The 16,626-nt window shown below is 38.7% G+C and overlaps 1 protein-coding gene across 1 annotated transcript in view; it reads right to left on the reverse strand.

Moving 5' to 3' along the window:
• Window positions 1-394: 394 nt before the first annotated feature.
• Window positions 395-16,626, reverse strand: part of CPED1 (cadherin like and PC-esterase domain containing 1) — a 140,545-nt gene continuing 124,313 nt past the window's right edge. The window contains exons 18-22 of the mRNA XM_054277823.1: window positions 6,943-7,163; window positions 6,580-6,681; window positions 6,280-6,367; window positions 4,432-4,578; window positions 395-828 (exon numbers count right to left, since the gene is read on the reverse strand). Of these exons, the coding sequence (XP_054133798.1) occupies window positions 601-828; window positions 4,432-4,578; window positions 6,280-6,367; window positions 6,580-6,681; window positions 6,943-7,163 (786 nt within the window). The 3' untranslated portion in view covers window positions 395-600. The remainder of the gene's footprint in view (window positions 829-4,431; window positions 4,579-6,279; window positions 6,368-6,579; window positions 6,682-6,942; window positions 7,164-16,626) is intronic.

Here is a 16,626-nt window from a genome sequence, read left to right on the forward strand (position 1 = left end):
AAAAATAGATATCTGTTCCATCTAAAATACAAAGATGTGTTTTTACTAAAAACACTAGAGTTCAAAACTCAGCATCACCAGTAAAATGCTAATAGACATTTTCAGATTCTATAAACCAAGTTTCTAAACAGAAAAGGTATAATATGGAAGTGAAAACTCTCCACATAAAATAAAACTCTTTCAAACGGAATGTAGTCAGTTTCTAAATACATTCAAATATTACAGTGTTTCTATAAATAGAAAAGTAGATAGTGCTGAAGACCTAAAGCAGCCCTTTCCAAATGTTCAAGTGAATATATAGGTCTCTTTTTGCTATCAATAATACACACTTGCTTGAAGTACAGCTGTTCTAGTCTTTGGCAACAGTTCAAGTACCTTCCCCTCTTCCCTCCTTTGCAACCCTCCGTCTTCCACTTTCACAGAAAAGAGTCACCAGGGCGTATCTTAATTTCACAAGGTTTTTGGGAAAATACCACATGTCCCAAACTCTCTTTGTGTGTATGCAGTCAGTTGAGGAAGCATATCTTAATCCACCGTGCTCCTTCAATTGTCCCTCAGGCAGTGGCACTTCTCTAGTCTCGGTGCTACATCCAAGAGAGGCTATGTGCTGACAAACTCCCTCTTACGTGCACAGAGCCTGCTGAGAAGGATTTCAGAATAAACTTGATTTATTGGACCTTGGACATGATAGGGGGACTGAGAATTTGTTGCATAGTCCTGCAGTTGTGATGCTGTGCTTTGACTGCTGAAATATTTCCCCAGCGTATAGTGCCCCGATAACGTCATTGTTATGTGTGGCCTTTCTTCAGAGGGATTGGATTTCACCACCTGCAAAAGAAATGACATATGTGAGTGCTTTCTGCCTGCACCTAGAAAGACAGACACACAGCTGTGTGCAGAAATGCTGAGGCAGTTGTCCATGAAGCAGGTCCTGATACTCTTACTTTGAGGTGCAAGTTGCTCATAAACATTATTTTAATGGCAAATTTGTTATGTTGTAAACTAACTAAAGAGCAAGATCTTATTTTTTTAAATCTACATTCATAGGCCATTATACTCAGTCATTTGACTTTGTAATGCCTTTGTTTATTAGACTCTTTGCTTTCATCAGAGACAATTTACCCAAAACAAAACTCATGACTGCTCCAAGTTGTAGTAAGGTTTAAATCTTGGTCTGATACCAAGCATTTGAGGCACATATAATGTGTCTCAGCTATGAGGCCTGTGAGAATCCCTCATTCTGACATCCTGATGCAAGCCTGGCCCAGCCTCACATTGAGAGAAAAACCCTCGTGTGCCATTTCTACAAGAAGGGAGTTATGGAGCAATTCACATCCCTCTCCCCAGGACTCCACAGGGACAGAACCACAACACGATTCAGTAACTTAGTGTTGAAGAATGCTTCACCTTGGGCCCTGAAATATGTATAAAGCTCTGGGATTATTGTGTTCAACTTGTACAGAATAAAACTGTGTTCGTGGGACTAACAAGAGAGAAAGTGAAAGGTACGGCTGTCAGGAGTTTAACGACAGGGGAGTGATCTCCAGTGAAATGCTGAAGGTCTTGTCTCAGTGAATACTCAGTCACTGAATAATGAAGCAGCTTTGAGAGAGACAGAACCTTGCACATATGTAGGACAGAGAACCTCAGCCCAGGCAGTGGAAAACCCAGAGAATGCATAAAAGGTGGTCAACTTATTTTTAAAATAGTATATGTATGCTGACTTAATAGCTCTGATGCCTATCAGTTTTCCTGCTGTGTCAATCACAGCAGACACTTGAAAATGCAGAATTCATTTATTAATACACATATTTATGCTGAAGCATGTTAGCTTTTAAAAATATAATGTATATTTACATGCATTATAAAATATAAATATAATATATATTTACTGCCACTGAACAATCAGAATCAACACTCATATGCAGTGAAATAAATCATACAAAATTCGGTGTGAGTGAAGAAATAACAAGTGCAAAGGCTTGAAAGACTGAGCAGAGAGATTTTGAGGGAGCTGGCAGAACTGAAAACAGACCAGGAATTATTCATGTAGAAAATTAATATATCCTCTGATCAATTTCATACAGCTAAGCCAAGGGCTACTATTTATTTTCATGCAATTACTGTAGGTTCATTTTTCTAAATTAGTGCCTTAGATCTTGCAATTATTTCAAAATGATGCCACCTTGAACCAATCACCCAAACTGCATTCCTGTTAGGCATAATCTCCCAGGAATGCAATCTAATGTTCACCCAGCCACCAGCAGCCAGCCACCTATTAAGATACAAAAATCCCAGGGTTGCTAATTTCTGTGTAGTGATTATTATTTCACTGCCATTAAAATAGGAAATCAATCTGAAGTTCAAAATAGCTTCTGTAATATTTGTATAGTGCTGACCAATGTCTGTAAGCATTTTCAAAGAATGAGGTAGATAAAAATCAAGTTCTCATGTGTGCATAGAACTAGAATTATGTTGGGCAGTAAGTGCCAGGGTTATGCAAGATATTTTGTCCCAGCTCAGTATAATCCCTTTGAAAATCCAGATCCCTTAGAAACCTGAGCAAAGATTGTAGAGTCTACAGAGATGGAGATTTCTGTGCTATCAGGGTCACCCGAGACCCTCTGAAATGGGTTGGTGGGAACTCAGTTCTTCAGGCCATTCCAAGGAAACAGCTTTCTCTTAGCCAGTTAGTGGGAGCTAAATGAGAACTGCTGAAAGCATTTCAGTTCTTGTTTTCTGACTGCACAGAATGGACAGTCCTGCATTCCTGCACAGCCATGTTTAGCTCAGATGTCATTTACACAGGGGTGTCATCTTCTGATACTTTAGGAATGTCAGTTTTTAAGAGAAAGAAAGCGAAAGTACAAAGCACGAGATTTAATCTATCTCATCTGGTGTCAGAAAACATGGAAAGTGCTGAGGTTTCACACAGTGTTCTTGGCTCTGTTCTTGGGGGCAAAATGTCATTTTCCTGGTGCAAACTGCTTCAGCACCTAATGAAACTCCACTTGCCAGGATGCAGAAATAAGCTGATGACAAAACTATTAAAACTAATGAAGTATAAAAAGAACTCAAGGACTTTATCTTTGCTTTCCTCAAAGATCAAGTCTGGTTTTTGGTGCATGATGGATTCTATTGGGCATATCTATGGCTCTTTCAGGCACAATCACTTCTCAAGCCTCATTAATAACAGCTCTGTGAGCCAAATTCTCTCCTGATCCTCCCCAGAAACACATACTCTGTTGAGATTCCTTCAGCAGAGAAGCAAGACCAAATCTGCACATGAGCTCATACAAAATGATGGAGCAGTTCATGAAAAATGCTGATGACTGATCACACCCTGCTGTTTTCTCCACAGAGTTCCATACAAAGCATTTGAAATACTTAATTTTGAAGCTCTCTGTTTCGCTCACAAGACCTGTGGAAATGGCAAACATCAGCAATGACCCACAAAAACATCAGCATCTGGGCTCTAGATAAAAAAGGGTCAATACAACTGTCTGGGTAAAAAGGAGGGAAAGAAGCATTTGCTCTGTGGGACTATTTATCAATCACATAAATATCTACTCTGGGACTTACTCCCTCTTTTCCAGCTTCCTTTGGACTGAGCTATGTTTGTGCCTTCAAGTGTGGAGCAGAGTGGATTAGGACTGGTTAACTAACCACACCTGCTGATGCTGGCCCCAGAGCAGGATGGAGGCCATGGCACTGGCCTGAAAACATGTGAGTTGCTGTGGAGCCTGAGGTGGAAACCAGTTGGGTGGTTGATGTGTGGCACATGAGCTCATGTGGGCCTGATAACACTCCCAAAAAATTCTATAGATTTCAGTCAAGAAAGCAGGACTACCGGTGTGAGGGGGAACAATCAGTCTACACTTCTGTTTGTACAGTGGATCACTGTAACTACTGCAGATTATTTTTTCTCAGACATAGGAAAAGAGATATATAGTGGTAAGATTGGTTCTTCAATTTTAAGCTCCATTTTAATTGTAGTTATGGTTTGAAGTGAGTGTGCTGAGTTGTTCAGTTAGGAATGCATCAGTCAAAAACCCATGAGACTGAGTAAAAAGAGAAACTGAGTCCATGCAGAAGCAGCAGAGATATATAACAGGTAACAAATAATACACGAACCAGGAAACTGTACAACATCCTTTTATATGAGTTACCTTTGCAGAAGGGTATGTTTGTTCATTTTTATTTCACCATTCCAGCAGTTCAGCACGTCGTTGGGTGGCCTTGCACCCCACCCCTCACCCAAGGTGAGCAATGATGGACAAGTGCCACCATGCAAACTGCTTTCCCCACAATTTGTATTCAGGCCTAACTTTGAGTGACAGACGCTGACCTCACCATGTACCTTCTTGTTTCTAAGATCTAACAGTTAAAATATCTTAAATACCTGGGAATGATATAAGCATAAACTATTACCTCATGGAAATGGCAGCCACACTTCCCTTGCAGGAATTCTTTGTAGCGTCCCATGGTGATGACAAAGGTGTCAACCACTTCATAGCCCAAATTTTTTGCTGTATCCAGAATAATCAAGTTTTCATTCCACAAGTTTTGCACTTCTGCCTGCATTCCAGATAAAATGTTGCAATGTCTTGTCAGAAAGACTGTTTAAAGGTTATTGCATCATGGAAAAAAATAGCAAAACTGCATTTTGAATGAGCAATTACATTATGCTACAGACATGAATTACTATAAATTCACTTTTGAAAAAAGCTACTACTCCAAGACTGATGTAGGGTTTTTTTCAGAAACTATAATTACTTTTCAGTAGATGTGCAGCTTCCTTTATGGAAAGATTTCATGATTATTTAAAATATAATTCTTGGGTAATGGTTTTTAACATGTACTTCGCTAATATGAGGTATAATTCAGAAAAAAATTCCAATTATAAAGTTTGTCTGTAACAAATGGTGAAAATGCTCCTTTAAAGAAAAATTCAGCTTCAAATCAAATTCATTGAGGCAGTTGCTTAAAAGGGACTATAGGGGTTCCTTTTGGGGTAATCCTGAAGCCTGGAGCATACAAACCACATGGGTAATTTGGCACATCATTCCAATGTTGAAAGGGAAAAGAATGTCGGTTATGCACCGTAGCTGATTTCTGGATTTTTTTAAATTTAATGAAGAAAAAAAAGAAAAATTCTTAGGAAGCCTTTCATACTCTATCCTTGCCTCATATACCCTGGATTGAAGCTCTTCATCCTACGATTGAACTTTGCTGGAAACTCTGATGGGAGCTATGAAAATGTTCCTTTATATTGATGACAATAATTTCCTTACTTTATTCTATTTAGGTCCTCCAGATAAGTTAGGAAAATTGTTTGAATCAATAAGACCTTCAGTAGAGACAAGAGAGATAGGCAGTACTAACTTAGACAGGAAGAATGGGCAAAATCAGACAGGGTAGGCTCTGTAGCAAAGAGAAGGGTGAGGATAGCAGGAAGTCTGAATACAGTAGTGTGTTATGGTTGCAAGGAGATGTGGGCACTAGTCCCCAGTGCTCAAGGAGTGCTGAATGGAATCTGTGAGAGGCAGTAATTTTCTCTTTTCAACACCTGGAAATAGCTGTAGCATGACACACAGCACTGGGAGGCATCATTTACTCTGTTCTGCCTTCCAGTGCTTCTCATCCATGCATTTTGTGTGTGTTCAATAGAGAATCACTGTCCAAGTGGTAAATAAAAATAGTGAATTGAGTGAGTGGCACAGTGCATTGAAATGAGCACATCTGCTACTCTGAGAGTCTTGGGTGTGATTTAAACTGACTGTAATATCTCATTAACATGCAAATAACAGGCTGGATTCACTGGTACATTCCAGCTGCTCTGTAATGTTCTGGCTTCACAGGTGGGTTAAGATAGATTTATTGAGTTGTGCAAGCCAGACAAGTGAATTGGATCCAGCAGTAACCATGGAGGAAGCCTGGGGAGGGCCTATGTGCAAAGTAGTATGAGGAGCAATCTGCTTATCCCCAGAATGATCTCTCAATTTTGGCAGCAGGACTCATATTGGAGCTTCTTCTGGTTCTTGGGACAGCTGACCAAGCATGGGTTCTCAAATGGCTCTCTGATTGCAGCAGAATCCATGAAATAAGGAAATTGGTTTGAATCCCTATCAAGCAGTATGAGCAAATACAAACATTAATCTTCCTTTGATCCACTTAGAATGTGCTCAGCAGACATAGCATATTTTGACCAGACAGCAAAATTAACAATGAAATGATGAGTCTTCCATGAAAATGCACTCAAAATGTACTGTAGCTTACCTGTGACAGAGAATGGATTCCATCCACTGGAAGGTGAAAGCCCATCCCTATGGATTTGACAATTACTAGGATATTTGATAGATTTTCCCTGTTTTGCAAATTAAAAAAAAAAAAAAAACAACAAAGACACACTTTTTACTTAAGACACACATCAAAAAACAATGCATGTTTTATTTTTTTTCAAAGTCACTTAAATACATGCCTATCAAAAAAACAAATGAAAAGTTTGTATTTAATTTTTTTTGTTTCTCATAATTTACGATATGAAAAATTGGAATAACACCAAGTACATAGCATTACCTCCTCAACACCTTTTGGATAATGTGCAGGTGATTGGAATTAAGCCACTGAACACCACCTACAATTAATACAGTCTGGTCTGTGTTCTCCAGGGGACGTGATCTGAAACCCAGAAAAGAAAAACATCACATGTTGCTTTAAACAGATGTCAAACATTTTAACTACATTGCTTTGCATTTCACTGAACTGTATCTGGCACCTTGATCAGAGGCCTGATGTAATTTTCAGCTATTTTTTAACCACACAATATGATCTGTGCACCTTATGTTTTATTGTCTACTGACTTTAATTGTAAAATGTGTTAAACACATTTGTGAATAGAACAATAATGCAAACAAGGGAGATACAGAGTTTGTTCAGTACCTCTGCAGCAGCTGTTCCAGTGCTTTTTCAAAAGTCGGTCTCTGGTTTGCATTCATCCAGAACTGGGGGTAGTAGGAGTAACTGATAAATGTTTTCCCCTCATTGATATTGTGATAACATTTAACATCATGAGTCTTCTGCCATTCCTGAAGAGTCTTATTCACTCTTTCAATCAGATAATACATCATCCCTCTGTTAGTTGAGTCACCTATAAAAAGAATCTTCAGATGGAAAAGGTATGAATTACAAGCTGTACAGTACACAAACCAAAAGCAAGGAAAAGAATACAGCTTGTTGGGAGGTTTTTAAAGGCTTCTTGTAATGTTCCAGAAATATATTTGTGAACAGCCAGTACCCTGGCATCTTAATTAAATTTGTCCTTTAGCAAAATCTCTGAGATTTGATTAATAAAAAGCTGAATTATGTATATTAAATACAAAAAGTACAGGTTATAGATGGCTATAGCTGCAAAATTAGCCCTGCATCTTTCTTCCTTGGTGATCATTTCTTTTGCTTTGCTTTATATTTACTTCTAATTGCTAGTACACAATTGCTCTCATGATTGCTTGCAGCTTCCTGATTTTTTTTTCCTACAGTTTTTCATGTGGTTTGCTCCTGCACAGCGAGTATTGGTCTTCTATAAATGGGATTAATTAGAATTTGCACCAAACTAGCACACACACACCCCCACACCCACACACCCCATCAAGGATGTGGCTGCTGCCTTATGTGTAGAGAGATGGTCTTTCTGCAGGTTCAAAGGGGAAAGAAAAGGAGGTTATTTGGGTGGAGGATAATCTGAATAGAGTCCTGTCATGTGTGATGTGATCGCCAGAAAGCTTCATGGCCTGAAGGGAGTTAGATACCCTGACAAATGTATGTTAAGTATAGCAGTCTCTGCTCAGCTAGCCCGAACTTGCAAATGAATAAAGTCAAATTTGGGTTTCCTCCTACTCATTCTGTAGATTCTCTGAAAAAACAAACATCTCTATATCGGGAGACCAAAGAACCTAAAGTGTTGTGGGAATTTTTTTTTAATGCTATTGCCCCATTTTGAGTGGATAGGACCAGCATTTCCTTCTGATGAAGTAGGTAGTAGAAGACAAGTCCAAAGAATAGGAGAATCCAGATTCACTGTGGTTTGCCAATGAAACTGTGTGCAGAATCAATTACCCCAATTAGCTCAGACAGAAATCCACAATGAGGAGTAAACAGGTAAAACTGGGATTAAGAAAGCCCACAGAGCCATCACACAGTAACAGCACTGTTCTCTGCACAGAAGTACTCAGCTTCTCCTACCTCCTCTGGCACTCAGATAGTTGGCATCCTGCAAGTTGGCATTTTGTTGTTTCATTTCTTAATTTGATTTGGAGTTTGATGTTTTACCACTTCCTCCTTGAATATTTAATTATGCAAATAAAATCGAGACTGCACAAGATGACACATCTAAGGATATATTTCTAAAGGTTTTTTTAGAGATTTTATGTGGTACAGACATTTGAGACTACACTCATCTAACACATCTATCTATTTATTTCCTTCAGGAATGTCACAGTTTTGAAAACTGATTCCATTTCTCTATTAACTATTAACCTATTGTGATTAAAAATAAGAAACAACAGAGTACCAGTGATACTTCCCACATAAGAGAAGGAATTTCAGATGAGCCTACCCTCATCTGATGTTAGGGCCAAGAACAGGCAGGACAATGCCTACAACTTCCCATGCAGTGCCCATTGTGGGCTGCAGAGAAGCCCTTGATAGATTATGTGTGGTAGCAAACAAATTAAAACTAGCACTGAGCTCACAGAGGCTCTTCTAACTCCTGTCCTGGACCAGTCAAAGCCTCTTCATAGAGGAAATTCTTAAACAGCTGCTGTTCATGTTTGTATTGCACAAGCATTGCTCTCACACGCAAGGGGATTTACAGCTTTTCACATCGTGTCAGAAGAAGCCTCTTTAAATCAAGCATAACATGACTCATAGAAGTCAAGGATCCTTGGATCCATGGAAGGACTGGTAGGATATCCTCTTTCCCTCTCTGACAGACACATACATGCATAAAATTATTTACAATTAGAAAGACAGTCCGTGCTTAAAATATGTCCTAATTCTAAAGTAGGTTAACTTGAGGTTTTAAGCAACAATTCTTTTAGGTTGCAAAATCTCTTGATTCTCCAGCCTGTCTATATCCATGACAATTTAATCTCCATTTCATACACCCATCACTGGAGTATCTTGATGCATATCTATTTAAACAGCAGTTCTCAGATACTTGCAGGCAAGGACATCATGAGCTTGTAATGTGGGTGAGAACATTTCTGTAAAAACCCAACACATCATTAGCAGAATAACAAACAGGCTCTACCAAGTTACACACATACAGCAGTTGGTAGAACATACAAGACTGTTTCTCTTCTACTTCTAATACCATATGACACCATTTTGTTATCACAGCACATGGGAATTGCAAAGAAGCATATTCAGCTATTAATTATACAGAATTGGTAGACAGGACATTTTTATCTCATTCTAGTGTGAGTAGAATTCTCATCATTGTTTTCTCCTAACTATATTTGATCTAATCTCACCTACTACAGATTGAAAATAGCAGGACAACTTCCATGGGAAAAAAAAAGGAAGAAAAGAACCATGGCCAGTGTCAATGAACAGGATGCACAGGTGTCTTTTTTGCCAACATTGTGCATTCACTAGCAGGTGATGTGTGAAGAGTTGTGCCAAACATTTCCTAAGTCTCCAACACTGCAGAGCATCAGAGATTAAGATCTCTTTCCCTTTTTATTTTTTTTGTTATGTCAAAATTAGAACAAAACACATACACACATCTCAATCCACACTATTACATGATTTAGCATTTTAGGGCTTTGCAATTTTCCTATACCTACATAGGTACAAACAATGGACCCATGAATGAATTTTCAAGTTTGCCCTGGGTACCTTTCTAGCCAGGTCTGGAGATGGAAGAGCACTATGTGCAGTCATTTAGTAAACCCCTACCAGAAGAAACTTAAGATCATATCTTAAAGGGGCAACTCTAGTCTGGAAATGCCATGATGCTGGGCAACATATGAAAATATCAGGTGGGCCATAGCATATTACTGTTGTTGTTGTCCTGATGTTCTGCGAATGTGAAATAGGTGACAGAAGTCAGAGCAGATTCCTTTGGAACTAGATGAAACAGACAGCTGTTATGGCCCTGACATACTTCTTCAAATACCATCACAAGACTGATGAGACTGCACTCAGCCTATTTCCAAATCAGGAAGGAGAAAGACAGCAATACCACACTGGGTAAAATACAGGTTGTACCACTAGGGAAATTAACCTAGACTTTTAGACACAGGTCTGCTAAGAGAATAGTCAAGGCTTGCTGCAAGTGGGAAAGAAGGAAAGAAAGAAGGAAGGAAGGAAGGAAGGAAGGAAGGAAGGAAGGAAGGAAGGAAGGAAGGAAGGAAGGAAGGAAGGAAGGAAGTGGCGGAAAGAAGGAAGGAAGGAAGGAAGGAAGGAAGGAAGGAAGGAAGGAAGGAAGGAAGGAAGGAAGGAAGGAAGGAAGGAAGTGGCGGAAGGAAGGAAGTGGCAGAAGGAAGGAAGTGGCGGAAGGAAGTGGCGGAAGGAAGTGGCGGAAGGAAGGAAGGAAGTGGCGGAAGGAAGGAAGTGGCGGAAGGAAGGAAGGAAGTGTCGGAAGGAAGTGTCGGAAGGAAGTGTCGGAAGGAAGTGTCGGAAGGAAGGAAGGAAGGAAGGAAGGAAGGAAGGAAGGAAGGAAGGAAGAAAGAAAGAAAGAAAGAAAGAAAGAAAGAAAGAAAGAAAGAAAGAAAGAAAGAGAAAGAAAGAAAGAAAGAAAGAAAGAAAGAAAGAAAGAAAGAAAGAAAGAAAGAGAAAGAAAGAAAGAAAGAAAGAAAGAAAGAAAGAAAGAAAGAAAGAAAGAAAGAAAGAAAGGAGCCAAAGTGGACTTGTAGGTGTACAGAAAAACTTTTGAGATCAAAAGTGGAGGTCATCCTTAAAGATGTCAGTCAATTACAGTAACCAGATTAGCTTACAGTCATGACGTCTTTGATTGTTCAAGTAGGTATGAGCCATATCAGGACTGTATCACTGGCATCAGAACACTTTGTTTAATTCTGTCTTCCACAGTGAAATCACAGTTTTTCGGAAAGGTATGAAAACTAGGACTGCAGTATGTGAAACCTGTGGTTCTTGCCCTCTAGCTCTGAGATAGAGCTCTAAAGTCTGTAGTCATCCTCTGGAGACTGTGTGCTGGGATTTTGAAGGGAATGCTCTCTCATAAGTCTAAAGAAGATCTCAGATAGAAAGATAGGTGTGGATTTCTTGTAATTTGATGCACCCCAGGCTGGTGGATGCTTAGCACATCATCAGCGCATCTGCATTCACACTGCATCCATTCATTAAGATTTGGTCTGTATCCAACCATCTGCTTCTAACCATTGGTTCAACCATTATGTGAGATGTGAAAATCCTGGAAAAAAACCCAAATTCTTCTTTTTCTTCTCCTCAAAAGAAAAAAAATTGAAGTGAACAAAGAGGAAATCTGTAGGTAATCCTACCCTCTTTTCAAACTGCCCTTGGGCAGAGCTGGCCAAATACATTTTGTTATGGTACGCAGGCCATCAGAAAGCATCTTTCAAAGTCCACCTTTTGCAAGTCAGCTTCATTTTTAGCAAATACTTGGAAGACTCAAAGGCTAAAATAAGTGTTTAGCCTGAGGAAGAAAACCTATGTCCTTCAACTAACCCAAGAGTTCTGATGAATTAAAATAATCTCTCAATGTAATTGAACGTATGGTAACTAAAACCACATTTATTTCTATACATTTAGATGAACTCATTGTAGTTACATGTCCCATGTATTATTCAATATGTTTTGAACAAAAGGCTCCAGAGATGGTTCTGTATTTATCTCTATGATAATAATGAGGAATGTGATGGCTGAGATGTGTAGAGTGAGCCATCTCTCTCTTTTTTTACAAGTCTGGCACAAGACATAGTCATGAACTGTTCAAGTTGATGGGGCAGTTGTCTGCAGGATGACTAAATGATCAAACATAAGGTTATAATTTTATCATACAAAGAACAACACTTCCACACAGACAGATGTTTTCACTGTCTTGTTGCAAATATTTCGTGTGAAAAATTCCATTACAGCTTAAAGGCTTTGAAAGATTGTGTAAGCACAGTGGAATTCACTTCTTAACCAGACCTATCATTAAAAATTAACCACACTTGGGAAATTTAAACACCTGTAAGTTCAAAACACTACTTAACTCTAAAATATTATTAAGAAATCATAAGTTAAAATTCCTGTTTTAACAGCTGAATTTTAAGTACTTCAGCAAATATTGCCTTTTCATATTTCCTGTTCTTAATTACACATGACTCAATGGTATTTTATTATAAGACTAAACTCTGGTTAGTTTTTCTCAATGATAAGCAAAATATATATCCCTTCAGCTATTGAGACCAGCTTTCTATATACTGCTAATTGGATAAGTAATAACCTGTTAGAACCCATTTTTAAAAGTACAAAATCAATCTTGTACAAAAATCAAAGCATTATCTTTATAGATTTGTATATATCTTACAGTAAAAAGTCATTAATCACATCTACAGAGAATTTTGTTGAGCCAACATAATACAGATATAATATTTTATTATGATGTTTAATATTTTATTATGAAGAACAATTTATTTTATTCAATTAGGACATGTATATGGAGTTCCCTAAGAATGAGACAGTCAGCATCTCATTACCTTTAAAGTCGAAGAGAAAAAAGACTGCTGATATTAAAAGTGGACTGAAAGAAAATCTGCTCAGCCAAAACAACCTTAAGCTCAGCACTTCAACATTTTCCTGTTTACTATGTATGAAATACAAACATATGACTGACTATTCTTGCTAACACATCATAAAGCAAAAAAAGGCCTCATTAAACTGTTTCTGTTCATGCACATATTTTCTCATGTCTCCATCAGCTTAATTGTTATTGTTTCACTACAGGTAGTCTTACGTTTTTATGAAACCAAATGTCCTGGTTTTGGGTGGGATAGAATTAATTTTCTTCCTGGTAGCTGGTACAGTGCTGTGGTTTGGATTCAGGATAAGAATAATGTTAGTAACACACTGAGGGTTTTGCTGTTGCTGAGCAGCACTCACACTGAGTCAGGGACTTTTCAGCTTCTCATTCTTCCCTGCCAGAGAGCAGAATGGCATGGGAAGCTGGGAGTGGACACAACCAGTACAGCTAACCCCAACTGGCCAAAGGGATATTTCAAACCATATGGCATCATGCTAAACATTAAAACTGGGGGCAATTGATTGGGGGGCAGCAGCTGTGCTCTGGGATGGGATGAGATGGGTATCAGTCAGTGGGTGTTGAGAAATTGCACTTGTATTACTTTGCATAATTATTATTATTATTACTACTACTACTATTTTCCCTTCCTCTTCCATTCTACTAAAATTGTCTTTTTCTGAACCCACAAGTTTTATCTGTTTTCTGATTGTCTCTCTTATCCCTGTGGGCAAGTGAGTGAATGGCTGTGTAGTGTTCAGCTGCCTGCCAGGTTAAACCAAAACACACAGAAACAACTTAGTTCAAACAGTTTTATATGCGCACAATCTAAAATAGCAGTTAATGATGATGTGAAATCAACTGGAACTCATAGCCAGGGAAACGGATTTCATTACAGAGAAAGATTATAAAGCTCAGATGAGCTTTGGAAAACAAATAAATTTTAATATAATAAATAAAAGTGGCCTGGAGTTAGAAATTAAATTAGAATGCATTTTTGAAGGCTTAATTATGATGCAGGTATGAAAGAAGTGCTCTGTTTGGGTGACCACAAATATATTTCAGAAATATTGACAAATGAATACAAGAAATTAGTGATCAAGAGATATCTGCTGCCTTTTACCATTGTTCTATGAAACAAGAGAAAAATAGAAAGGTTGCACTCAAAGACACACTTGATCTTCCATATTCTGCATTTCAGTCAAAAAGAGCATCCACTTTACATCTTAATTCATCACTTGCTGAAGTGAACACAAGTCAGGAACACAGCATAGCACTGGCTAATTGTTGCATGTTTCCCTTCACATTCATTAAAAGTAGAAATATAAGTAGGCATTTTTTCATCTTTTTTTTCTCCTTTCTAAAACTAATAGAGAAGCACATGGAAACAGCTTTCAGATAACAAAGTTGAAATCTGACAATGGCATAGAGATTAACACCTCCAATTTAAATTAAAATATGTTATCACAGACTTACACTGTTTGTGTCCTAGCATGATCATAGAATCATGAAATTGTTTGGGTTGGAAGGGACCTTAAAGATCATCTAGTTCCAATCCCCTGATATGTGCAGGGAACCTTCCAGTAGTCCAGGTTGCTCGGAACCCATCCAGCCTGGATCTGAGGATGGAAAGTTCACAGCTTCTCTGGGCAACCTCTGCCAGAGCCTCCCAATCCTTAGAGTAAAGGATTTCTTCCTGATATCTAAACCTACTCTCTTTCAGCTCAAGGCCATTCCCCCTTGCCCTATCACTACTTGCCCTTGTAAAAAGGTCCCTCTCTGTCTCTCTACTAGATTCTTTTCAGATACTTGAAGGCTGCTCTAAAGTCTCTCCAGAGCCTTCCCTACTCCAGACTATACAGCTCCAACTCTCAGAGTATGTCTTCATAGGAGAGGTGCCCCAGCCCAGTGATCCACTCACGGGCCCTCCTCTGCACTCATTCCTACAGTCAGCATTTTCCTTTTGCTGAGGACCCAAGAGCTGGGCACAGGACTCCAGGCAGGGTTTCAGCAGAGCAGAGGCTGAAAATCCCTTCAGCCTGCTGCCCACACTGCTTCTGATGCAGCCCAGGGCACAACTGGCTTTCTGGGCTGTGAGTGCACACTACTGTGTTGTGCTTTTTGTCCACAAACATCCCTAAGTCTTCTCACCAGGGCTGCTCTCAGTCCATTCTCTGCCCAGCCTGTATTTGTGATTGGGTTGTCCTGACACAGGTGCAGGACCTTGCACTTGGCCTTGTTGAACTTCATGAGGTTCACAGAGGCCCCCTCTCAAGCCTGTCAAGGTCCCTCTGGGTGGCATCCCTTCTCTTCAGCAAGTCAACTGTACCACACAGCTTGGTGCTGTCAGCAAACTTGCTGAGGGTGCACTCGATTCCTCTATTTGTCTATGCAAAAGGCAAAGATGTCCTGTGTAAGGGATTTCTAACTCCAGAGACCAAAGCTATACAAGCTGAATATTCAAAATTCCTGAATAAAGACAATAAAGACGCACAGGGGTTGGTTGAGCCCATTTTGAGTGGACACATGAATGAGTTCTGTTGTTCTTAGCTAATTTCAACAAACAATGTAAATCAAACATCATTCCAGATCACCCCAATGTCCTCACTTGGGCTAATGATTTTTGCCCTTTCATTTGGCACTCATGCTTTTTTTTAACATCTGCTTTTGTTTCCAGCATTGAAACCTTCTGCTTATTTTATTACGGAAACTATGATATCTTCAGTTTGAGACATCAGTGATCTCAGTAGTACTTAGAGACAAGGTATATAATAAATCAAAACTAAAATCACAATTGAGAATATATAAATATTTATATATGGTTATGAAAATTTCTTTTAAAATTAACATGTATTTGTTCACAAGAATTCTATCTTCCTACTGCTCAATAGCTCCTTTATAAAAGGTCCAGGTTGCTTAAAGCTATAGAACACAAAGTCTTTTTCAGTGAGCAAATGAAAAAAAATCTTTTTCTACTACATTGCTTGGGCAGTGTAAAGTAATTCTTAAGTCTGACTTATCAAAGGCAGAATCAGGAAGATTCTGCCCAGAAGGGAACCATTTTTATTTCATCTGACTTCAGTAGGAAGAAAGCCTCTCTTAGTTTTTGAGTTGTATTGACATAAAGAAGTTGATCTAGGCTCAACATCTATTCATTTGGCAAAAGAAGAAAAAATGCTATTGCAATATTTCAGACAAAACTAAAATCACTACAAAGTTATGACAAAAATAACATCTGAGAGAAAGAGATAGGAGAAATATATCAAAAGGGGAACATGCTTTAGAGTGATGACTTTAAAAGAATAAACCAATTGAATATACACCTGTGCAAAGGTAACAGAGGTAATTCAGCAGATTTCTGCAGAGCAGCAAAGGTTATCAGACAGTGTCAGCAGACTTCTGTAAAAGATGCAGAATGGGAAACAAGTGCTATTAGTTACAGAGATTTTTCTCAAGGTGTTAATGTAGCTCACTTAGGATCTGGCTGTCATCTGACACTAGAATAGATCAGTGACCTCGGAGAGTTAGAACATAATGAAATTTGAATTAAGAAATTAGGCTTCACAGGCACTCCTTTCATTCACTTGGTTTTAATAAACCCTTTACAAATGCTGTCCTGCTTTTGACACTCATGAATATGAGTGGTCAGATTTGGGATGTGGAAATGTCAGCAAATCCTCTCAGCAATACCCTGGCAATCCACTTCCACAGTGGCATATTGTTCCTCTGCTGTCATTCCATTGCCTGACCAAAGGGTGGTTGCTTGTCAAAGCAGCCTGATGTCCATGGAAATTAAGGACCAAAGCAAAGCAATTAAATTCTTGAATATTTTTTTTTCTGTGGTTAATCCAAAAAAG

This window comes from Melozone crissalis, unplaced genomic scaffold, assembly GCF_028551555.1.
Source record: "Melozone crissalis strain CALT ecotype California unplaced genomic scaffold, PUWL_Pcris_2 ptg000004l_1, whole genome shotgun sequence".
NCBI lineage: Eukaryota > Metazoa > Chordata > Aves > Passeriformes > Passerellidae > Melozone > Melozone crissalis.